Here is a 26,392-nt window from a genome sequence, read left to right on the forward strand (position 1 = left end):
ACCACACTAACACCACACTGACACCACACTAACACCACACTGGCACCACACTAACACCACACTAACACCACACTGGCACCATACTAACACCACACTAACACCACACTAACACCACGCTGGCACCACACTAACACCACACTAACACCACACTAACACCACACTAACACCACACTGGCTCCACACTAACACCACACTGGCTCCACACTAACACCACACTAACACAACTCTGCCACCACACTAACACCACACTAACACCACACTAACACCACACTAACACCACACTGGCACCACACTAACACCACACTAACACCACACTAACACCACGCTGGCTCCACACTAACACCACACTGGCACCACACTAACACCACACTAACACCACACTGGCACCACACTAACACCACACTGGCACCACACTAACACCACACTGGCTCCACACTAACACCACACTAACACCACACTGGCTCCACACTAACACCACACTAACACCACACTGGCACCACACTAACACCACACTAACACCACACTGGCACCACACTAACACCACACTGACACCACACTAACACCACACTGGCACCACACTAACACCACACTAACACCACACTAACACCACATTGACACCATACTAACACCACACTGGCACCACACTAACACCACACTGGCACCACACTAACACCACACTGGCTCCACACTAACACCACATTGACACCACACTAACACCACACTAACACCATACTGGCTCCACACTAACACCACATTGACACCACACTAACACCACACTGGCACCACACTAACACCACACTAACACCACACTAACACCACGCTGGCACCACACTAACACCACACTGGCACCACACTAACACCACACTAACACCACACTAACACCACGCTTGCACCACACTAACACCACACTGGCACCACACTAACACCACACTAACACCACACTGGCACCACACTACCACCACACTAACACCACACTGGCACCACACTAACACCACACTGACACCACAATAATACCACACTAACACCACACTAACACCATACTGGCTCTACAATAACACCACACTAACACCACACTAACACCACACTGGCACCACACTAATACCACACTAACACCACACTAACACCACACTGGCACCACACTAACACCACACTAACACCACACTAACACCACACTAACACCACGCTGGCACCACACTGACACCACACTAACACCACACTGGCTCCACACTAACACCACACTAACACCACGCTGTGGTTACGTTCACGTCACTCCACTGCTGGATGAGCGCCTCCCCCACGCGGTGTGCGAAGCGAGGATTATTTGGCCGTCCGTCGCCGCGCTGCTGGGTGCGGGGTTGGTGGAGGTGCCGGGAGGACAGAACGGCCGTGGACTTTGCTGCACTGCCCTCTGCTGCCGGCAGCGCCGCTGTTTGGGCGCATGCGGTGGTCGCACATCCAAGCCCCGCCGAGGTTCGAGAGCTCTGCTCAGGCTCGATATGTCGTGGGTTCGATCCCGACCGTGACGTTGCCTGCTGCTGCTGTGTATTTGGAGTTTGCGGTGTCTTTTTTTCTCTCCCCGTGGTCGTGTGGATTTTTCTCCAGGTCTTCCGTTTTTTTCCCCTACACATTTAGAAATCAACATCCCGCGTTTCGACTAATTTGGCTGCAATACATTTCCACGCGGTGATAAGCCACTTCGCAGAGCTATCATTTGTGGCCATGTCGCTTCTGAAAAAGAACTGCATAGCGCAGTGGGCCTTTCCTGGTAAAGTAAACAAAAGTCGAGTTTAATAGAGCGCTGTCCGGGCTTCGACTCGACCTGGCTTCCCCGGTATGACGAAATGGAACGCATTCCGGGTGATTTGCCCCGAGAGAATGTGACAAAGGGTCACGTCGCCGTGGAGATGGAACAATAGGATCAGCTTGTCACCTGCATTTGACTCGCATATCGCTGTTTTAGCACGAATACAATCGTCGCCCCCCCCCCCTCCTCAATATCTGTGGAATGTTTCTGTAACTTAATGAATCATTTGTGCTCTGATCAGGTCTCTACGTCGTCCGCCCGAGCCAATTAAGGCTGCAGAGGATTCATCATTCGGCATTGAGTTTTAATTTGCGCAATTCTTTCCATTTGTCATGAAACGACACGGTTGGTTGTTTTTTGCGCCGATTCCTACATTTCTTCGACGATGCGATGCATTTAAAATGCCCATGACTTTCATCATTTGTGGCGAACCATTGCAGGTCACTCTTTACAAAATGCGACTCCTGCCTGCCTCGGATCTCTTGAGCTCTCTCGCCGTGTCACACAACAACATCAGCTTGGGCTTGTTTGCAGGAGCTCGCCCGGAAACATTTTCATCGCCAGACCTTTGAGGGATGGAGACGGCTTGGGGGTCGCCGTAATCCAACAGCGGATAGATTCCTGTTAGTGGTATTGATGATGGTGAGAGTTACAGCGATGTGAGAGTGGTGAGTGTAACACTCTCAACTAAAAAAAGCTAAACTCTTTTAGTTTTACCAGGTGTGGCCCACTGAGCTCTGTAGTTCTTTTGCAGAAGCGACCTGGCTATTACAAATTATACCTCAACGAAGTGGCTTGTTGCATACAAATATGTCGCAGCCAAATACTCCGAACGCGTGGTGTTGATTCTCAATGCCGAGGTGAACGAACGGAGAACCCGCAGAAAAATCAGCGTGACTCCGAGGAGAGACACGCAAACTCCAAATATACAGCAGGCGTCAGGGTCGGGTCAAACCCACGACCTTCTGCATACCTGGCGAGAGATAAACATCTCGCCACTGCGGCGACCCAAAGAGTGGCGCATTGCTTCTGAGCAACCCCAAGGCCACTGCTTCGGTCGATGTGGATGTAGCCGAGTCCCTCTGTATATTGCTGCTCACCGTGACACTGTTCTCAGTAATTCTCAGCACTAGATATTGGCAGAAGGTCGCTGTGCCACTGCCTGGAGTAAATTGTGCCAAACTCCCCCCCTCGCCCCCCTATCGCTGGCTTTTCCTTAGCATGCTGCTGAGAAAGCGCCCGGGGGGCGAAATGTTATCTCCCTCGCCTGGTATACAGGCGGTTGTGGGTTCGATGCCGACCCTGACGCCTGTATATTTGGAGTTTGCATGTTCTCCCCATGGTCGCGTGGATTTTTCTCCGGGTGCTCCGGTGTTTCCCCCCATTTTCCCTCCACGTTTAAATCTTCATCCCCCCCCCCCCCAATGCGAGCCCCTCCTCCCCACTTGGCTGGATCAGCAGCTGCCCCCCCATCCCCCCTTCTTCTTTCGCTCCCCCTTTCGTGTGTGGTTCCGTCGTGCCAGTAGGGATGACCGCCGGTTTTCTGTAACCCCCCGCGTTGCCACGAAACTTTCTTGGGCGTGTTATATCGGAAACAACAACAAAACCTTGCGTGCCAAAATGTGGGTCTGGGGTTCAACCGGAACCCCGTTGAAGCCGAGCAACATCACCTGTTGGGGGGCCCACATCGTTCCCCGACTCGAATCGCGCATGCCAAGCATCCGCTCTATTTGCGCGTCTGGTGGCTCCCTGCTAGTTGCACCTCCAAGGGACAGGTGGCCCTGACCGCCGAGGCCCCTGCGAGACCAAACAGCGAGTCGCCACTGAGCATGGTCCCGTTGTGTTCCCCACTCCCGGCAGAGACAGCCACCAGCCAGTACTCGTTCGGGTGAAGGAAAAAAAAACAACCCTCTTCGCCCTAAACTGTTGTTCGCTATTTGTGCAAACGTTCAAAGCTCACTTTGGTGCAGCACAGTGGCTAGATGTTATCTCCCTCGCCTGCTATACAGGAGGGCATGGATTCGATCCCGACCCTGACGACTGTATATTTGGAGTTTGCATGTTCTCCCCGCGGTCGCGTGGATATTTCTTCGGATCGTCCGTTTTTGTCCTCCACATTTTGCCAGGTCACTTCTGAAAAGAAACAGCTACATAGCTCAGTGGGCCCTTACCTGCGAAAACAAATTTTTGGTTTTAGTTTCGAGTGGACGAACCTCGTCTCGCGTGCTGAGAGAAGCGTGGAGATTCCCCATCACACTTTCAATCGGCGCTCGGAACGTCGCGCTGGAGCTTTGCGCTTTAACTGCGGGGCGAGAGGGCAGGTGAAGGGGGCTGTGGAGTTTGCTCGCCTTGGGTGATAGACGCTGAAAAGAGCATCAACATCACCACCACCACGGGGAGGAAGGTGCGTTGTTCATAATAAATAAATATATATAAACAAAGTGCGGTTGAAGATGTGCACCCCGGTGCTTGAACGCGTGAAAGCACCCCACCACGGGACCATTCCACTGGTGAAACTATGCCGGGCGAGGTGGATGAGTCAGCTGTAACGCACGCGGCGCGCGGCGACCCCAACGAGGTGGCTGACAGGGCCCGGCCGCTATTAGCGGGCCCCATTATAAGCGCGCGCTGACGGACACGAGCAGCGTGGCGGGGGGGGGGGGGCGCGGAAAGTAGGGGGCCCCCGAGGAACCGGCGAAAAGACTCGAACATCTCTTCCATGCTGGCAGCCCGCGGGGGCTGGAGTAGTGGGGGTTGGGGGGGTTTAATCGTTTGGTCGCGCCGATTACAGCGGACTGACAACCCCCCCCCCCCCCAGGGAAATGGAACATTCCGAGATAACTGAATTCTAACTTTTTCTGCTGTGACCGTGGTGCTGCGGACAGACAGGTGCCCTCCCCAGCCTCTGTGAGCCCATCCACACAGGTGAGTGCGCGGAGCTGTCCTCACGTCGGCTCGGATGCTAAGCGAGTCGAGGCCTCGGTGTCTCTCCCTCCTCCTTCTTAGCCAACCCATTATGGCATGGGGGGGGGGGGGTTGGGGTGGATATGAAGAAGAGAAATCGCCCGAAACGTCGACTAAAATGTATTTTGTTTTTCATTTACTGAAGTGTTATTGACGGACGTGCTGAATGTTAATCGCGCACCACTGCCAACGCAGCAGCAGATCGTCCACTCCACTCTCTGCGTGCTCCTCTCTCCACTCTGTGGTCGTTGTCTGCTCACCAACTCCTGCACCTCGCTCCACGCATTCTTCCATCTCACCCTCGGTCTCCCTGATCAACGCCTGCTGCCTTGCACCACTGCCATTTCCATAGCTCCCTCTATTCTGCGGTTACCTGTGTGAGTCTGCGGTACTCTGTGTGAGTCTGTGGGTCTCTGCGTGAGTCTGTGGGTCTCTGTGTGAGTCTGTGGGTCTCTGTGTGAGTCTGTGGGTCTCTGTGTGATTGTTTGAGTCTCTAACCTCCATAACCGTTCTCATGTCATCTTCTTTGCCTCTTCTCTACTCAAGCCCAAACCATCCACGTCTCACTTCTCTGACCACCTTCAAGACATGAGTCGTCACCCTCCTCAGAGATCACAGAATATAGATCCATCTCAGCATTCTCATCTCTGCCCCTTTGTAATAAATGTGTATTCTGTCTTCTCTCGCGGTGCCCGCGCCTCGACGCCATACATCACCGCTCGTGCTGTTACTGCTCTGTGTATATTTTGTTATCCCCACTCAGTTTTCTTGGCACACTCCTCGAAGCCTGCCTCCGTCTAAGCCATGGGTCGACAACCAATATAACAAGAATAGACTTTTCTTTTCGAGTTCTGTATTTAAAACAAAAAAAGAACCCCCAACTCCAATGGACTCGCGTGGGCGACTCGTGGGATCGTAACCAAACAGCCCCCCCCCCACGCAGGTACAGTGGTCGGCATGGCTATTGCCCAGCAAGAAATAAAGTTACACCGTCATAGAGAGCTTCTTTCATAAGGCAGCGCTAATGAGATTGGTGAGTGACATTGGTTGGTGCCAGAGCCTCGGGAACAATTTTGGTGTAAGTGGCCGCCGAAGGGATCTATGTCGAGTGGCCAAGGAGATCCGCGAAGGCTGGTAATTAAGGGGGTAGAGCATAGATCTCGCCACTGCTGTCCAGAATTACGGGAGAGGGTGCAACTGACCCCCCTCTAACCCCCCGTGCCTTGCAATCCCTTGGCCTGTATTGAATTTGTGTTGAGTGCGGACGTCAGCTTCTATATCGCTGTCGCAGCCCTTCGTGTGGAACAACAAAAACAACATTAACAGCGATGCCCTTTAAATCTTGACTTAAAGCTCTCGTGACTGCAGGAATTCATATTATTGGGTCTTTGGGTAAAGTCACGTAGATAGGTTCAAAGAGAATAACAAAAATAACAAAAACTACTCGTTTTGTGTTATTTTATATAACGATGCCCTTTAATTGACCCCCTGCAAAGCCTCGCGGCATCTCAAGGCTCCTGCTCACGAGGACATTGGCTCACATCCGGGGTGTTTGGCCAATTCCCTGGTCAATGAGAGCGTGGCCTCCTCGTGTTACAGGAGACCCGAGAAAGCCCCCACGCGCACGACGAGGCGACGGCTTCCAATGTAACAGCGCCGCACACGTGCGATCGCACCTCGCCAGGTCGCGTGCGGTGGCAGCGGGAGGCATTAATTATTCATCACAGCTATTAAAAGGACTTTCAGGTTGCAGGTCCATTCTGTTGGACCCACGTGAGGAACGCAAGAGACCAAAATGGTCCTGGGGACATTAGTCTGCCAGTAGGGGGGTGATGATTGCTGCTGATGCTGCTGTGTATGTGATCAGGTGGGGAGCGGTAATGTAGCGGTTAAACATCGCCACTGGGGAGACAAAGGCGGTCGGGCGTGGTTCTGGCCACCCACCCCGTTGTGTACCGTTCCGGCCTTCATAGATGCTCGTTAACAGTACTTGCCCCAATAGTATGTTCAGTCTATACGGGGGAGCTTTGTCTTTGATCAGGGTGGTGGGGAGTGGTGGTGCAGCGGTTAGCGCGATGCGCGACAAATCTGCCGATCCGAGTTCGATTCCCTCTCAAGGCCAACATCCATTTTTTATTATCTGAATCGGTCGTGGGCCTCTCCTAGGTCGACTTAGCCTCAAATGAGTACCTGGTGCGGTGTGTAAACATCGCCGCTGGGGAGACAAAGGCGGCCGGGCGTGGTGCTGGCAACCCACCCCTTCGTGTACCGTTCCTGCCTTCACAGGTGCTGCTCGCTAACAGCACTTGCCCCTACAGTCTGTTCAGGCTACACGGGGGATTTTTTGCCTTTGTCTTATTTAAATCCCAATTGAGTGAATTGCGGGGTAAAAAAAAAAAATCGAATTTGTCAAATCTGAGATCCGACGCCGCGACGGAGTGGCCGAGCCTTGCGGATGACGGGGAAGTTGCCACGGTGCCTGCCAGCGGCATGCGTGACCTGCCACCCAGACCCGTCGCTCGTTCTATTCCCCCTCGCGGCGCTCAGGCAGCAGGAACGGCGTGGTGCGTCGCTTAACTCATTCGGTGGCATTCATTGGGGGTAAGGATTACCGGTTCCTGATAACCGGTAACCGATTCTGAAAAGGGCTACCAGTTTGCTTGGTTATCGTTTAACTACTCTGGTCCAGAGTGCTCTGATTGACAGGTTGTATGTATGTACTGTATGTAGAACTTTTTTCGCACCGTACGTTGCCAACCGTGCTAATCGGAGACGATGATAACCCCAACCCCCCCCCCGACCCCCATGTGGCATGCGAGCACTTCTCTCGTGCAGAACCTCCCTCTGAGCGAGAGCTGACAGGTGAAGGGAACGCGGTGCCGTGCGGAGCGCAGAGGAGGGAGGGAGGCCAGGGAGCGACGCTGCTCCGCGTTCCGGGGTTCACCGGCGTCACCCACCTTTGTCTTTCTTATCTGCCTCGCAAGCCGGGTTCAATATTGATGGAGCCAAACGGCCGCGACGCAGGAGGAGGTGGCACGGGTCACCCAGGTAAACGCGCCACCACCGTGTGTCTGCCGGTCACTCTCTGTGTGCGTGCGTGGTGGTGCAGCGGTTAGCGCACCGCGCTATGAAGGGCAGCAACTCGATTTCGATTCGGCATCGGTGACGGATAATTTTAACCCGTGCTGGGCATTCCCTAGGTCGACTCAGCCTCAAATAAGTACCTGGTTTGTGCATAAACATCGCCAATCGGGAGACAAAGGCGGCCGGGCGTGGTGCTGACCACCCACAACCGCGTGTGCCATGAGGGCCTTTCGTAGGTGCTCGCTAACAGTACTTCCCCCAACGGTCTGTTAGAGGATATTCGGGGATCTGTGTATTGTGTGCGAGTGCGTGCGCGCGTGTAGCTCACGCAGGCGAGCCGAGAGCTCACTCAGCTATCGCGGGCAGTGGCTGCCTCCCCCACGGCACCGCGCTTATTAACCAAAGTTAAACACTTCACCCCTAGTTTTTTTAATCTCTATCTCGGGCACGGAACACGAAGAAGGAGGGAGGCTTTGGGGTTCACGCCGCTGCGGTGAGATCGGAACGGGCCGTCACATTCACGGGGCATGATCAAGATCCCCCCCCCCCACCCTCCAAGCTCTGTTTGCCTTCCCAAAGGGTCAGCCGCCCGTGTTCATTGTGCCGCGATGACCCCATGTGCGACCTCTTGGCAATGCGGTGTATCAGGCACGCCGGGGACGGAATGCAGAGCGCACGAGATAGCGCCCAGCTCCGCGTGGTCTCAGTGCGGAGTCGGCCCGCTCCGCGTGGTCTCAGTGCGGAGTCAGGTGGCTCAGTGGCAGAGCGAAGCTTTCGAGGTCAAATCCTGATTTGTGGGTTGACTCAGCCCATCATACTTCCGCGGTCGATAAAAGTGGTACCACTCTATGGTTGGTTGTTCATAGCAATGGGTAATTTCCACCACTGCCTCAGCGATGTGAACGGGAAACGAGAGCCGCCTCGGAGCTCATTTGAGAAAAGGAAATCACCGAGACTTTAGTTTATTTTGACCCTGTTCCATAAACTTGCTCGAGAAATAAATGCACCGCGCCACAAGGGAAACGCGGATGGCCGCTGCTGCTGCTGCCCGTGACTGCTGCCCGTGATCATCCAGCGCTGTGGTGGCAGCAGCGGTAGCGAGGGTTGATGGATCACCGCACCGCTGTTGTTGTAGTGACACTCCCCTTCCCGCGGGCGGCGAGGAGGTGCCGTACCCCTGGCTCGCCAGGAGAAGGCGGTACAGCAAGTGGGATTATCGCCATCTGCTTCCATCTGTACGGGGATAGAGCGTTTCCCCCTCGTGTAATGCCTGCGTTTTCTCCGGGTGCTAGAGTTTCCTCCCACACGAGTATAATCAACACAGCTCATCATGGATCGGCTGAAAACATTTTAACAAAGAAAAGCATCAATGCAGAGGCAGGGCTCTAGTAAAAAAAAAGAGTCATACCACTCATACGCGTGGCGCTGCTGAACAATTAAGCAAATGAGCTTGTCAATATCCATACATCAGCACTTCGTGTGACCTGTTCATTCCACGCCGCGCTCCCACGTGCTCACACGTGGAACGCGGCGGATGTCTCCGCCGTGGCAGGCGCCGCCGTGGCGCCCGAGGAGAACGGAGGTGCGGGGGAGAAGCGTCCGGAGGAGGAGGAGGAGGAGGTCGCCGGCCTTCGCCACCGCCCGCTCACCCTCGCCGTCTCGCGTCCCGTGCTCAACGTGGACGGTCTGGCGGCCCTGGCGGGGGGTGGAGGGGAAGACGACAAAGACGTGGAGCAGGAGGAGGAAGAGGATGAGAAGAAGAAGAAGAAGGGGCGAGCGCCGCTCATCTCCCGCTGCCCTCGGCCCACGCCCAGGTGATGTCCACTTGGCCGCTCGAGATGCCCTGAGCGACGGCAGTGAAACGCGAATGACAAAGTTGAGAGAGAGTGAGGGGGTGGCGGGTGGGGGGACCGGGGGGTTGGGGGGACCGGGGGGTTGGGGATGGGGGGGAGGGAATCAATCACCAGAGGTCGTGGGGCGGAAGAGAGAGGGGACGGGGAAGAAGGGGGGCCAAGAGCGTGTCTGTGTTGTTGAAGGTAACAAGTGTCCGTGCGTTGTTGAAGATGATCGAATCAGGGCACGACGTCGACGATGATGACAAATCATTATCATCGTCGTCGTATCACTTTGTGGAGAAGTCAACAGTGGTTGTCCTCATCGACGAACGCGCCGCCTGCCACAGGAATGGGGGAATTTCCATCGCTGACTCGGGTCAGTAAACGGGAGATGAAAGGTGCGATTCTGGACGCACGTTAGGCGCCTCGTGCGCGCCTGCGACGCTCTAATTGGGTCCTCGTGGGCGGGCGACGCCTCTGAACGGCCGCCAACACTTAATCGGAGCGACGCGCAAATGGGATCTCGGCGAGAGAGCCCCTCCGGGATGGTCGCGAACTCGCTGGAAATTCCCAGATATCGCTTAATTAAAACTATAAAACGTCCGTCCGTCTGCCAAAGCCGCCAAAAAATTTTGCATTCGTATTTTCTGCTCGGCGTCCTTTAAATTGAATATTTAATTAAGGTGATGTATAATGCGCTTAAGGGTAACGACTCGTGCCTGACCTGCCCGTAGGGCTGGCCCGTCCCTAACCGTGAGAGACTCCCCCCACCGTGACTCCCCGCACCGTGAGAGACTCCCCCCACCGTGACTCCCCCCACCGTGAGAGACTCCCCCCACCGTGAGAGACTCCCCCCACCGTGAGAGACTCCCCCCACCGTGACTCCCCCCCACCGTGAGAGACTCCCCCCACCGTGACTCCCCCCACCGTGACTCCCCCCACCGTGAGAGACTCCCCCCACCGTGACTCCCCCCACCGTGAGAGACTCCCCCCACCGTGAGAGACTCCCCCCACCGTGACTCCCCCCACCGTGACTCCCCCCCACCGTGAGAGACTCCCCCCACCGTGACTCCCCCCACCGTGAGAGACTCCCCCCACCGTGAGAGACTCCCCCCACCGTGACTCCCCCCACCGTGACTCCCCCCCACCGTGAGAGACTCCCCCCACCGTGACTCCCCCCCACCGTGAGAGACTCCCCCCACCGTGACTCCCCCCACCGTGAGAGACTCCCCCCACCGTGAGAGACTCCCCCCACCGTGACTCCCCCCCACCGTGAGAGACTCCCCCCCACCGTGAGAGACTCCCCCCACCGTGGGAGACTCCCCCCACCGTGACTCCCCCCCACCGTGAGAGACTCCCCCCACCGTGAGAGACTCCCCCCACCGTGACTCCCCCCACCGTGACTCCCCCCCACCGTGAGAGACTCCCCCCACCGTGACTCCCCCCACCGTGACTCCCCCCCACCGTGAGAGACTCCCCCCACCGTGAGAGTCTCCCCCCACCGTGAGAGTCTCCCCCCACCGTGAGAGACTTCCCCCACCGTGGGAGACTCCCCCCACCGTGACTCCCCCCACCGTGGGAGACTCCCCCCACCGTGACTCCCCCCACCGTGAGAGACTCCCCCCACCGTGAGAGTCTCCCCCCACCGTGAGAGACTCCCCCCACCGTGAGAGACCCCCCCACCGTGAGAGACTCCCCCCACCGTGAGAGACTCCCCCCACCGTGACTCCCCCCACCGTGACTCCCCCCCACCGTGAGAGACTCCCCCCACCGTGACTCCCCCCACCGTGACTCCCCCCCACCGTGAGAGACTCCCCCCACCGTGAGAGTCTCCCCCCACCGTGAGAGTCTCCCCCCACCGTGAGAGACTTCCCCCACCGTGGGAGACTCCCCCCACCGTGACTCCCCCCACCGTGAGAGACTCCCCCCACCGTGAGAGACTCCCCCCACCGTGACTCCCCCCACCGTGAGAGACTCCCCCCACCGTGAGAGTCTCCCCCCACCGTGAGAGACCCCCCCCACCGTGAGAGACTCCCCCCACCGTGAGAGTCTCCCCCCACCGTGAGAGTCTCCCCCCACCGTGAGAGACTTCCCCCACCGTGGGAGACTCCCCCCACCGTGACTCCCCCCACCGTGAGAGACTCCCCCCACCGTGAGAGACTCCCCCCACCGTGAGAGTCTCCCCCCACCGTGACTCCCCCCACCGTGAGAGACTTCCCCCACCGTGGGAGACTCCCCCCACCGTGACTCCCCCCACCGTGAGAGACTCCCCCCACCGTGAGAGACTCCCCCCACCGTGAGAGACTCCCCCCACCGTGAGAGTCTCCCCCCACCGTGACTCCCCCCACCGTGAGAGACTCCCCCCACCGTGAGAGACTCCCCCCACCGTGAGAGACTCCCCCCACCGTGAGAGACTTCCCCCACCGTGGGAGACTCCCCCCACCGTGACTCCCCCCACCGTGAGAGACTCCCCCCACCGTGACTCCCCCCACCGTGGGAGACTCCCCCCACCGTGACTCCCCCCACCGTGAGAGTCTCCCCCCACCGTGAGAGACTTCCCCCACCGTGGGAGACTCCCCCCACCGTGACTCCCCCCACCGTGAGAGACTCCCCCCACCGTGAGAGACTCCCCCCACCGTGAGAGTCTCCCCCCACCGTGACTCCCCCCACCGTGAGAGACTTCCCCCACCGTGGGAGACTCCCCCCACCGTGACTCCCCCCACCGTGAGAGACTCCCCCCACCGTGAGAGACTCCCCCCACCGTGAGAGACTCCCCCCACCGTGAGAGTCTCCCCCCACCGTGACTCCCCCCACCGTGAGAGACTCCCCCCACCGTGGGAGACTCCCCCCACCGTGACTCCCCCCACCGTGAGAGACTCCCCCCACCGTGAGAGACTCCCCCCACCGTGAGAGACTCCCCCCACCGTGAGAGTCTCCCCCCACCGTGAGAGACTTCCCCCACCGTGGGAGACTCCCCCCACCGTGACTCCCCCCACCGTGAGAGACTCCCCCCACCGTGAGAGACTCCCCCCACCGTGAGAGACTCCCCCCACCGTGAGAGACTCCCCCCACCGTGAGAGACGCCCTCTCTGTAGCTGGGTTGAGACTGTGTCACCACGTGGCTCTGCTGCAGGTGCTGTGGCCGGGTGGCTCGCTGCCTGCTGCCCGTGCTGGTGTGGCTGCCCCGCTACCGCCTGCGTGCCTGGCTGCCCAGCGACCTCATGTCGGGCGTGAGCACGGGCCTCGTGCAGGTGCTGCAAGGTACCCATTGTTGGCTGTGACGTGCCGATGAGTCCTGGTAAGGGTGACAGTTACACGGTTGTCCGCTTGCAGGCGGTGCGAACCCAGTGCCGGCCCTTGTTAATTAATGCCCATGGATTACCCATAAACACGACGCACCGTGTGCATCTCAGCGGACGTGAAATTTATTTTGTCAAAATTTGAAAATGTACTCTTAAACTGGAATATACAAAATCACGCATCGCCTCTGACTCGCTGTCGAACGCCCACTTGGCAGGTCGGTGATGCGTCACCATGTGCCACACAGGGACAGCTGACTTGAGGGGGTCCCCTCGGCTAAAACAGAACACTACATATAACCATTGTGATGGTGCGATGTAAGACGCTTTCAGATGCCGGGGAGTTTAATCACGCGCCCTTCACAGAGGACATGCTGGATTGTTAAGATCGTTTGTCCTGCGAAGGGTGAGGCAACACTGGGAGGGTTGCCACCTCTCCTGGTTTTTTCAGGGACAACTTTTTTTTGTTGAGGCGGCTATTATCCTGGGGGGGGGGGGGGGGGGTTGGTCAGTTGTGTAATAATAGCAACGATAACAATATCAACAATAATCCACCATTCCGGTATTGGGAGACATTCTCCTCCCCCCCTAATCTGTTCTGGGTGTTTTTGTACTGTACATGTGGCAACCCTGCTCCACTCGCAACCACGTGTCCCTAGGGAACCAAGCTGTAGGTGAAGCCCTCCTGTGGAAGATCTCATCATTATCTCCAACAATCGTCATCATGTAGCGTCATCATGCATCGTCATCATGCATCATCATGGAGCATCGTCATCTTAATCATCGTCATCATCATTATACAGAGTCCATCCACTGCTGTATGAGGGCATATCCCCACAGCGTGTGGCCCAGAAGAGTTCTTTGACTATACTTCACCACGCTGGTCAGTGCAGGTTAAAGGTGGGGAGCATAGAGGCGCCGTGCAACAGTGGGTTTGTCTGTCTGCACCGTCCCCTGCTGCTCACCACGTGGCGCTGCAGATCGCCTGTGCCACCCGGACTGCGCGCTGCGGTCATTAGCGCTGAGTAGGCGGCACGTGACTCGGAGTGTCCACAGTCCATAGCGAGACGAACAGTGCCGGATTAAGCTAGTGCGGGGCCTGTAGCATATGTTATAAAGGGGCCCTAAACATAAAAAAACACATTAATATTAAAACACAATTTTTAACTTGCATAGGAAAGTAATTGTATTTTTTTATTTGCTGTACAGCCAGATAATATGACAAATCGCTCATCTTAAACACCCAGTCGTTCATAAAAGTTGAAGGCAGTATAATATTATAGTAATAGAGCAAGTGCAGAATCACTGAACCGGAATTGATAGCTTGAAAGCATTTAGCGCGGGGCCCTTGAAAGTGCGGGGACCGTAGGTACATATGTAGCTACTTTTGCTACTCAGATAACCCGGCACTGGACACGAACAATACCGGATGCGGTGTGCCGGGCACGTACGTATTTTATGGGTCACCGACTCGTTCAGAGGCGGCTGCAATGAAGCCCCAGTGGTGGTTACAGTTCTGAGCACTCATCCAGGCTCAAGGCCTGCTTAGCCGCCGAGATCGGACGAGATCAGACGAGATCCAGGCAATGTGGACAACTGGTTCCGTCACTGAATTAAGAATGGTTCAGTCACTGAGTTTCGACTGGGTCAGTCTCTGGGTTTAGACCGGGTCAGTCACTGGGTTTAAACTGCGTAAGTCACTGGATTTAGACTGGGTTAGTCACGAGTTCAAACTTGGTCAGTCACTTGCTTCAGACTGGGTCAGTGACTCGATTTAGACTGGGTCAGTCACTGGGTTCAGACTGGGTCAGTCATTGAGTTTAGACTGCGTCAGTCACTGTGATAAAACTGGGTCATTGACTGGGTTCTGACGGGATCGGTCAATGGGTTTATTCTGGGTGAGTCACTTTGTTCAGACTGGGTCAGTCTCTGGGTTCAGACTGGGCAGTCACTGGGTTTAGACTGGGTAAGTCACGGGGGTCAGACAGGGTCAGTCACTGGGTACAGATGGGGCCAGTCACTGGGTTCAGACTGGGTCAATGACTGGGTTTAGACTGGTTCAGTCACTGGGTTTAGACTGGGTCAGTCACTGGGATTTGAGTGGGTCGGTCACTATGTTTAGACTGCGTTAGTCACTGGGTTCAGACTAGGTAAGTCAATGGGTCCAGACTGGGTCAGTCACTGGGTTTAGACTGGGTCAGTCACTGGGATTTGACTGGGTCGGTCACTATGTTTAGACTGCGTTAGTCACTGGGTTCAGACTAGGTAAGTCAATGGGTCCAGACTGGGTCAGTCACTGGGTTTAGACTGGGTCAGTCACTGGGATTTGACTGGGTCGGTCACTATGTTTAGACTGCGTTAGTCACTGGGTTCAGACTAGGTAAGTCAATGGGTCCAGACTGGGTCAGCCACTGGGTTTAGACTGGGTCAGTCACTGGGATTTGACTGGGTCGGTCACTATGTTTAGACTGCGTTAGTCACTGGGTTCAGACTAGGTAAGTCAATGGGTTCAGACTGGGTCAGTCACTGGGTTCAGACTGGGCAGTCACTGGGTTTAGACTGGGTCAGTCACTGGGTTTAGACTGGGCCAATCACTGGGTTTAGACTGGGTCAGTCACTGGGTTCAGGCTAGTCGGTCACTGAGTTCAGACTGGGTTAGTCACTGGGTTCAGACTGCGTTGGTCATTGGTTTCAGACTGGGTCAGTCACTGGGTTCAGACTGGGTTAGTCACTTTGTTCAGACGGGGTCAGTCACGGGATTCAGACTGGGTCCGTCACTTGGTTCAGATGGGGTCAGTCACTGAGTTCAGACTGGGTCAGTCACTGGGTTGAGACTGGGCCAATCACTGGGTTTAGACTGGGTCAGTCACTTTGTTCAGACGAGGTAAGTGACTGGTTTCAGATGGAGTCAGTCACTGGGTTCATACGGGGTCAGTCACTCGGTTCAAACTGCGTCAGTCAATGGGTTCAGACGGAGCAGCCACTGGCTTCAGACGGGGTCAGTCACTTTGTTCAAACGGGGTCAGTCACTGGGTTCAGACGCGGTCACCGCATGCGTGGTGCTGCTAGCAGGTGCTGTGGAATTGTGGCAATGTGCGCGGACGAAAGGGAGCCCCCGTTTACGCATGTAATGATCTCTTATCCGAGACGCGAGAAGACTTGAACGGCACCGCCCCCCCGCCTCCTCCAATGACGTGGGGCGAGGGGAGGGGGTGTAAACAAAGTGTAGATAACGCCAGCACAGACAGCAATTACCCAAGCCACGTGCTCGCTCGGGGATTGCCGGGGACTTAGCAGACACTAGATTCTCATTAACAAAAAAACTGTCTCCTGGATTTCTTCTGAAAGCCGCTCCTCCAATGTATTATTGGGCGAAAGCTACGAAAAAAAGGAAGTAGAGCTGATAATAAAATAATGAGCGCGCACGCGGGCACACAAAGCCAAAAAAATAACAACCCGAGTGATTTCATCTGCTCATACGCTCATTGATGCCTCTCGCTTTGTTTATTCACGGAGCTTTGCTCGCCGGATGGGTGGTCGCACGAGTGGATGGGTGGGTGGATGAGTGGATGAATGAGGGGGTTGGTGGGTGAGTGAGCGAGTGAGTGGGTGATTGAGCAGATAAGTGAATCGCTGAGTCGGTGAGTAAGTGAGTGAGTGGATGAGTTGGTGAGTTCTTGAGATAATGAGTGATTGGATGAGTGATTGACTGAGTGAATGGTTGAGTGAGTTAGTGAGTGGATGAGTAGGTGAGTTCTGGAGTGAATGAGTTAGAGGGTTGGTCAGTGAGCAAGTGAGTGAGTGGATGCGTGAGAGAGTGGGTGGTTAAGTGAGTTAAACGGTGGGTGCATGTGAGGTTGGTGAGTGAGCGAGCGAGCGGGTGAGTATGGATGAGTGGGTGGGTAAGTGGATGGGTGAGCGAGTGAGTGTGTGAGTGGATGAGAAGGTGAGTTCGTGAGATGATGAGTGTTTAGATGAGTGAGTGATTGAGTGAGTTAGTGAGTAGGTGAGTTCTGGAGTTTATGAGTGAGAGGGTTGGAGAGTAAGTGGTTGAGTGAGTGAAAAGTTTGGGTGGGTGGGAGGTGGGTGAGTGAACGAGCAGGTGGATGAGTGGCTGAGCAATTGAGCTTATTAATGAGTGAATAAGTGGTTGTGTCAGCGGGTGGGCAGGTGGGTGAGCGAGTGGGCGCGTGACCTAGTGCGTGAGTTACCGATCGAGTGAATGAGTGAGCTCGCCACACCGATTGACTGGCGCGTCACCGACCGAACACGTTGAGTTGCAGCAGCAGCTGGCTGCCTGGCTCGTTGTGGATAGTTATGAATAGTGTCGTGCGGGACATTCTTCTACCTCCACGGGACCGCCACCCGCTTGAGAGATGGGGAGCTGAACATTTGCCGCAGCGATTAAACACTCACGGGCCAGGATAGGAGTCTCTAAAAACCCGGGTACACCCCCCCCATCTTCCCCTTCTACCCCCCCTCCTCCCTGACTTCACCCTTAGCCCTCTCCGCGGAACAAGTTGTGAGATCACAGAGACGGACTCTTGCCTAACCGGGTAGCCACGATTTGACGACGCTTACTCATTCACGATATATATCGTTCGATATGTGCCACGAAAATCGTATCGTCAGTGTTTTCTAAATGTTCTGTCGTTGCTCATTTTGTTTAGTAAATATATGTTAGATATAATTTATATATTATAATCAATAGATTACATTTAACAAAAATACACGTGAAACAAAAACACGATTATTAAAGTTTAAATTAAATAGGTCTCATCCAGCGGGGGATTGAACTAAGCGCTGTAGATCTTATTTTTTATAGTCTTCATCACTCATTCGAAAGTCTTATTTTCCTGCATCGCAACTTAAAGTAACCCTAGATTATTGCAATCATAGTGAATATATTTTGTATGTATATAATGTTTCGTTTTACATACAATTCAACACGTTCGTCCATAATACTGCGTGGCCTTAACAAGACGGTACATATATAATAGGCAACGTTTCGGCCAATGGGCCTTCTTCACAGTAAATAGGGAGGCCAGAGGAAGACGAACGTGTGCGAGGGGACAACACTATTCCCGTGCGGTTGGAACAGATGGAGATTAGTCCACGTGCTGTACCGCCTTCTCCTAGTTAGCCCGGGTATGGATCCTCCAATTCATACTGGAATTTGAGCAAACAACAACATCAATACCATTGTGAAATACAATGGTATTGATGTTGTTATCGATATCGCGATAATCGTCGTATCTTGAAAATTGGCATCATATCGTATGGTAACATTTTATAAATCATATTGTTAAAACTGATATCGTATCTTGACAAATTATATCATATCGTGAACGTTTATATCATATTCTGAAAAAAATCGTATCATATCGTGACAAATTATATCGTATCGTGAAAAATTATACGAATGTATTGTAGACCAAGGCGGAGGCCTATTGGTAAACCTATCAAGTATAAATCAGTAAACATAATATGGAGATACAATTTTGTTTCTCTCCATGTGGACATGAAATGTGTTTCAGCCCACAGGCTTGCTGAGTCAATATTTAACGACATAATTTTGTTTTAACGGGAAAACTCTTGACGAGCTGAAACCAATTCCATCCTGACCGATACCGGGTCGTGGTGCGTGCCTTGCATCGGGTGCAAACACGCTCCACCTCATGTTCCATCAAGCACGCTCCACCTCATGTTCCATCAAGCACGCTCCACCCCATGTCCCATCAAGTACGCTCCACCCCATGTCCCATCAAGCACGCTCCACTCCATGTCCCATCAAGCACGCTCCACCCCATGTCCCATTAAACACGCTCCACCCCATGTCCCATCAAGCACGCTCCACTCCATGTCCCATCAAGCACGCTCCACCCCATGTCCCATCAAGCACACCCCACCCCATGTCCCATCAAGCACGCTCCACCCCTTGTCCCATCAAGCACGCTCCACCCCATGTCCCATAAAGCACGCTCCATCACATGTTCCATCAACCACGCTCCATCCCATGTTCCAGCAACCACGCTCCACCCCATGTCCCATCAAGCACGCTCCACTCAATGTTCCATCAAGCATGCTCCACCCCATGTCCCATCAAGCACGCTCCACTCCATGTCCCATCAAGCACGATCCACTCCATGTCCCATAAAGCACGCTCCATCCCATGTTCCATCAAGCACGCTCCACCCCATGTCCCATCAAGCACGCTCCACACCATGTTCCATCAAGCACGCTCCACACCATGTTGCATCAAGCACGCTCCACCCCATGTTGCATCAAGCACGCTCCACCCCATGTCCCATCAAGCACGCTCCACTCCATGTCCCATCAAGCACGATCCACTCCATGTCCCATAAAGCACGCTCCATCCCATGTTCTATCAAGCACGCTCCACTCCATGTTCCATCAAGCACGCTCCACCCCATGTTCCATCAAGCACGCTCCACTCCATGTTCCATCAAGCACGCTCCATCCCATGTTTCATCAAGCACGCTCCACCTCATGTTCCATCAAGCACGCTCCACCCCATGTTCCATCAAGCACGCTCCACTCCATGTTCCACCAAGCCCGCTCCATCCCACGTTCCATCAACAACACTCCACCCCATGTTCCATCAAGCACGCTCCACCCCATGTTCCAACAAGCACGCTCCACTCCATGTTCCATCAACCAGGCTCCATCCCATGTCACATCAAGTACGCGCCATCCCATGATCCATCAAGCACGCTCCACTCCATGTTCCATCAAGCATGTCCACTCCATGTTCCATCAAGCACGCTCCACCTCATGTTCCATCAAGCAGGCTCCACTCCATGTTCCATGAACCACGCTCCACCCCATGTTCCATCAAGCACGCTCCACCTCATGTTCCATCAAGCACGCTCCACCCCATGTTCCATCAAGCATGCTCCATCCCATGTTCCATCAAGCACGCTCCACTCCATGTTCCATCAAGCACGCTCCACTCCATGTTCCATCAAGCACGCTCCACTCCATGTTCCATCAAGCACGCTCCACTCCATGTTCCATCAAGCACGCTCCACTCCATGTCCCATCAAGCACGCTCCATCCCATGTCCCATCAAGCACGCTCCACCCCATGTTCCATCAACCACGCTCCACTCCATGTTCCATCAACCACACTCCATCCCATGTCCCATCAAGCACGCTCCATCCCATGTCCCATCAAACACGCTGCACTCCATGTTCCATCAGCCACGCTCCATCCCATGTCCCATGAAGCACGCTCCACCCCATGTTCCATCAAGCACGCTCCACTCCATGTTCCACCAAGCCCGCTCCATCTCACGTTCCATCAACCACACTCCACCCCATGTTCCATCAAGCACGCTCCACCCCATGTTCCAACAAGCACGCTCCACTCCATGTTCCATCAACCAGGCTCCATCCCATGTCCCATCAAGTACGCGCCATCCCATGATCCATCAACCACACTCCACCCCATATTCCACCAAGCACGCTCCACCCCATGTTCCAACAAGCACGCTCCACTCAATGTCCCATCAAGCACGCTCGACTCCATGTCCCATCAAGCACGCTCCACTCCATGTTCCATCAAGCACGCTCCACCTCATGTTCCATCAAGCACGCTCCACCCCATGTTCCATCAAGCACGCTCCACTCCATGTTCCATCAAGCACGCTCCACTCCATGTTCCATCAAACACGCTCCACCCCATGTTCCATCAACCACGCTCCACCCCATGTCCCATCAAGCACGCTCCACTCCATGTCCCATCAAACACGCTCCACCCCATGTTCCATCAACCACGCTCCACCTTATGTCCCATCAAACACGCTCCACTCCATGTCCCATCAAGCCCGCTCCATCCCACGTTCCATCAACCACACTCCACCCCATGTTCCATCAAGCATGCTCCACCCCATGTTCCATCAAGCACGCTCCACTCCATGTTCCATCAAACACGCTCCACCCCATGTCCCATCAAGCATGCTCCACTCCATGTTCCATCAAGCACGCTCCACTCCATGTCCCATCAAGCACGCTCCACTCCATGTTCCATCAAGCCGCTCCATCCCACGTTCCATCAACCACACTCCACCACATGTTCCATCAAACACGCTCCACCCCATGTTCCATCAAGCACGCTCTACTCCATTTTCCATCAACCACGCTCCATCCCATGTACCATCAAGCACGCTCCATCCCATATCCCATCAAGCACGCTCAACTCCATGTTCCATCAACCACGTTCCACCCCATGTTCCATCAACCACGCTCCACCCCATGTCCCATCAAGCACGCTCCACCCCATGTCCCATCAAGCACGCTCCACCCCATGTTGCATCAAGCACGCTCCACCCCATGTTTCATCAGGCACGCTCCACTCCATGTTCCATCAAGCACGCTCCACTCCATGTTCCATCAAGCACGCTCCACTCCATGTTCAATCAAGCACGCTCCACTCCATGTTCTATCAAACACGCTCCACCCCATGTTCCATCAACCACGCTCCACCCCATGTCCCATCAAGCACGCTCCACTCCATGTCCCATCAAACACGCTCCACCCCATGTTCCATCAACCACGCTCCACCTTATGTCCCATCAAACACGCTCCACTCCATGTCCCATCAAGCCCGCTCCATCCCACGTTCCATCAACCACACTCCACCCCATGTTCCATCAAGCATGCTCCACCCCATGTTCCATCAAGCACGCTCCACTCCATGTTCCATCAAACACGCTCCACCCCATGTCCCATCAAGCACGCTCCACTCCATTTTCCATCAACCACGCTCCATCCCATGTACCATCAAGCACGCTCCATCCCATATCCCATCAAGCACGCTCAACTCCATGTTCCATCAACCACGCTCCACCCCATGTTCCATCAACCACGCTCCACCCCATGTCCCATCAAGCACGCTCCACCCCATGTCCCATCAAGCACACTCCACCCCATGTTGCATCAAGCACGCTCCACCCCATGTTTCATCAGGCACGCTCCACTCCATGTTCCATCAAGCACGCTCCACTCCATGTTCCATCAAGCACGCTCCACTCCATGTTCAATCAAGCACGCTCCACCTCATGTTCCATCAAGCACGCTCCACTCCATGTTCCATCAAGCATGCTCCACCCCATGTTCCATCAACCACGCTCCACCCCATGTCCCATCAAGCACGCTCCACTCCATGTCCCATCAAACACGCCCCACCACATGTTCCATCAACCACGCTCCACCCCATGTCCCATCAAGCACGCTCCACTCCATGTTCCATCAAGCACGCTCCACTCCATGTCCCATCAAGCACGCTCCACTCCATGTTCCATCAAGCCCGCTCCATCCCACGTTCCATCAACCACACTCCACCCCATGTTGCATCAAGCACACTCCACTCCATGTTCCATCAAAAACGCTGCACCTCATGTTCCATCAAGCACGCTCCACTCCATGTTCCATCAAGCACTCTCCACCCCATGTTCCGTCAAGCACGCTCCACTCCATGTCCCATCAAGCACGCTCCACCCCATGTTCCATCAACCACGCTCCACTCCATGTTCCATCAACCACACTCCATCCCATGTCCCATCAAGCACGCTCCATCCCATGTCCCATCAAACACGCTGCACTCCATGTTCCATCAGCCACGCTCCATCCCATGTCCCATGAAGCACGCTCCACCCCATGTTCCATCAAGCACGCTCCACTCCATGTTCCACCAAGCCCGCTCCATCTCACGTTCCATCAACCACACTCCACCCCATGTTCCATCAAGCACGCTCCACCCCATGTTCCAACAAGCACGCTCCACTCCATGTTCCATCAACCAGGCTCCATCCCATGTCCCATCAAGTATGCGCCATCCCATGATCCATCAACCACACTCCACCCCATATTCCACCAAGCACGCTCCACCCCATGTTCCAACAAGCACGCTCCACTCAATGTCCCATCAAGCACGCTCGACTCCATGTCCCATCAAGCACGCTCCACTCCATGTTCCATCAAGCACGCTCCACCTCATGTTCCATCAAGCACGCTCCACCCCATGTTCCATCAAGCACGCTCCACTCCATGTTCCATCAAGCACGCTCCACTCCATGTTCCATCAAACACGCTCCACCCCATGTTCCATCAACCACGCTCCACCCCATGTCCCATCAAGCACGCTCCACTCCATGTCCCATCAAACACGCTCCACCCCATGTTCCATCAACCACGCTCCACCTTATGTCCCATCAAACACGCTCCACTCCATGTCCCATCAAGCCCGCTCCATCCCACGTTCCATCAACCACACTCCACCCCATGTTCCATCAAGCATGCTCCACCCCATGTTCCATCAAGCACGCTCCACTCCATGTTCCATCAAACACGCTCCACCCCATGTCCCATCAAGCACGCTCCACTCCATGTTCCATCAAGCACGCTCCACTCCATGTCCCATCAAGCACGCTCCACTCCATGTTCCATCAAGCCGCTCCATCCCACGTTCCATCAACCACACTCCACCACATGTTCCATCAAACACGCTCCACCCCATGTTCCATCAAGCACGCTCCACTCCATTTTCCATCAACCACGCTCCATCCCATGTACCATCAAGCACGCTCCATCCCATATCCCATCAAGCACGCTCAACTCCATGTTCCATCAACCACGTTCCACCCCATGTTCCATCAACCACGCTCCACCCCATGTCCCATCAAGCACGCTCCACCCCATGTCCCATCAAGCACGCTCCACCCCATGTTGCATCAAGCACGCTCCACCCCATGTTTCATCAGGCACGCTCCACTCCATGTTCCACCAAGCACGCTCCACTCCGTGTTCCATCAAGCACGCTCCACTCCATGTTCAATCAAGCACGCTCCACTCCATGTTCCATCAAACACGCTCCACCCCATGTTCCATCAACCACGCTCCACCCCATGTCCCATCAAGCACGCTCCACTCCATGTCCCATCAAACACGCTCCACCCCATGTTCCATCAACCACGCTCCACCTTATGTCCCATAAAACACGCTCCACTCCATGTCCCATCAAGCCCGCTCCATCCCACGTTCCATCAACCACACTCCACCCCATGTTCCATCAAGCATGCTCCACCCCATGTTCCATCAAGCACGCTCCACTCCATGTTCCATCAAACACGCTCCACCCCATGTCCCATCAAGCACGCTCCACTCCATTTTCCATCAACCACGCTCCATCCCATGTACCATCATGCACGCTCCATCCCATATCCCATCAAGCACGCTCAACTCCATGTTCCATCAACCACGTTCCACCCCATGTTCCATCAACCACGCTCCACCCCATGTCCCATCAAGCACGCTCCACCCCATGTCCCATCAAGCACACTCCAACCCATGTTGCATCAAGCACGCTCCACCCCATGTTTCATCAGGCACGCTCCACTCCATGTTCCATCAAGCACGCTCCACTCCATGTTCCATCAAGCACGCTCCACTCCATGTTCAATCAAGCACGCTCCACCTCATGTTCCATCAAGCACGCTCCACTCCATGTTCCATCAAGCATGCTCCACCCCATGTTCCATCAACCACGCTCCACCCCATGTCCCATCAAGCACGCTCCACTCCATGTCCCATCAAACACGCCCCACCATATGTTCCATCAACCACGCTCCACCCCATGACCCATCAAGCACGCTCCACTCCATGTTCCATCAAGCACGCTCCACTCCATGTCCCATCAAGCACGCTCCACTCCATGTTCCATCAAGCCCGCTCCATCCCACGTTCCATCAACCACACTCCACCCCATGTTGCATCAAGCACGCTCCACTCCATGTTCCATCAAAAACGCTGCACCCCATGTTCCATCAAGCACGCTCCACTCCATGTTCCATCAAGCACTCTCCACCCCATGTTCCGTCAAGCACGCTCCACTCCATGTCCCATCAAGCACGCTCCACCCCATGTTCCATCAAGCAGGCTCCACTCCATGTTCCATCAACCATGCTCCACCCCATGTTCCATCAACCACGCTCCACTCCATGTCCCATCAAGCACGCTCCACCCCATGTTCCATCAAGAAGGCTCCACTCCATGTTCCTTCAACCATGCTCCACCCCATGTTCCATCAACCACGCTCCACTCCATGTTCCATCAACCACACTCCATCCCATGTTCCATCAACCACGCTCCACCCCATGTCCCATCAAGCACGCTCCACCCCATGTCCCATCAAGCACGCTCCACCCCATGTTGCATCAAGCACGCTCCACCCCATGTTTCATCAGGCACGCTCCACTCCATGTTCCATCAAGCACGCTCCACTCCATGTTCCATCAAGCACGCTCCACTCCATGTTCAATCAAGCACGCTCTACCTCATGTTCCATCAAGCACGCTCCACTCCATGTTCCATCAAGCATGCCCCACCCCATGTTCCATCAACCACGCTCCACCCCATGTCCCATCAAGCACGCTCCACTCCATGTCCCATCAAACACGCCCCACCACATGTTCCATCAACCACGCTCCACCCCATGTCCCATCAAGCACGCTCCACTCCATGTTCCATCAAGCACGCTCCACTCCATGTCCCATCAAGCACGCTCCACTCCATGTTCCATCAAGCCCGCTCCATCCCACGTTCCATCAACCACACTCCACCCCATGTTGCATCAAGCACGCTCCACTCCATGTTCCATCAAAAACGCTGCACCCCATGTTCCATCAAGCACGCTCCACTCCATGTTCCATCAAGCACTCTCCACCCCATGTCCCATCAAGCACGCTCCACCCCATGTTCCATCAAGCAGGCTCCACTCCATGTTCCATCAACCATGCTCCACCCCATGTTCCATCAACCACGGTCCACTCCATGTCCCATCAAGCACGCTCCACCCCATGTTCCATCAAGAAGGCTCCACTCCATGTTCCTTCAACCATGCTCCACCCCATGTTCCATCAACCACGCTCCACTCCATGTTCCATCAACCATACTCCATCCCATGTCCCATCAAGCACGCTCCATCCCATGTCCCATCAAACACGCTCCACTCCATGTTCCATCAGCCACGCTCCGTCCGATGTCCCATCAAGCACGCTCGACTCCATGTTCCATCAAGCCCGCTCCATCCCACGTTCCATCAACCACACTCCACCACATGTTCCATCAAACACGCTCCACCCCATGTTCCATCAAGCACGCTCCACTCTATTTTCCATCAACCACGCTCCATCCCATGTACCATTAAGCACGCTCCATCCCATATCCCATCAAGCACGCTCAACTCCATGTTCCATCAACCACGTTCCACCCCATGTTCCATCAACCACGCTCCACCCCTTGTCCCATCAAGCACGCTCCACCCCATGTCCCATCAAGCACGCTCCACCCCATGTTGCATCAAGCCCGCTCCATCCCACGTTCCAT

The 26,392-nt window shown here is 54.9% G+C and overlaps 1 protein-coding gene across 3 annotated transcripts in view; it reads left to right on the top strand.

Annotated features, from left to right (window-relative positions):
* Window positions 1-4,628: 4,628 nt before the first annotated feature.
* LOC116949463 (pendrin-like) overlaps window positions 4,629-26,392 on the top strand; it is a 176,738-nt gene continuing 154,974 nt past the window's right edge. Inside the window, exons 1-4 of one of the 3 annotated variants that reach the window (XM_076072136.1) lie at window positions 4,629-4,729; window positions 7,604-7,816; window positions 9,405-9,666; window positions 12,821-12,948. In XM_076072136.1, coding sequence (XP_075928251.1) covers window positions 7,768-7,816; window positions 9,405-9,666; window positions 12,821-12,948 — 439 coding nt within the window. In that variant the 5' untranslated portion in view covers window positions 4,629-4,729; window positions 7,604-7,767. Of the gene's footprint in view, window positions 4,730-4,882; window positions 7,817-9,404; window positions 9,667-12,820; window positions 12,949-26,392 lie in introns of those variants that run through there. The other 2 variants (XM_076072135.1, XM_076072134.1) reach the window with 2 other exon arrangements.

The sequence above is a fragment of the Petromyzon marinus genome, chromosome 36, assembly GCF_048934315.1.
Source record: "Petromyzon marinus isolate PM22_M1 ecotype Great Lakes invasive population chromosome 36, UKy_Petmar_22M1.pri1.0, whole genome shotgun sequence".
Taxonomy (NCBI): domain Eukaryota; kingdom Metazoa; phylum Chordata; class Hyperoartia; order Petromyzontiformes; family Petromyzontidae; genus Petromyzon; species Petromyzon marinus.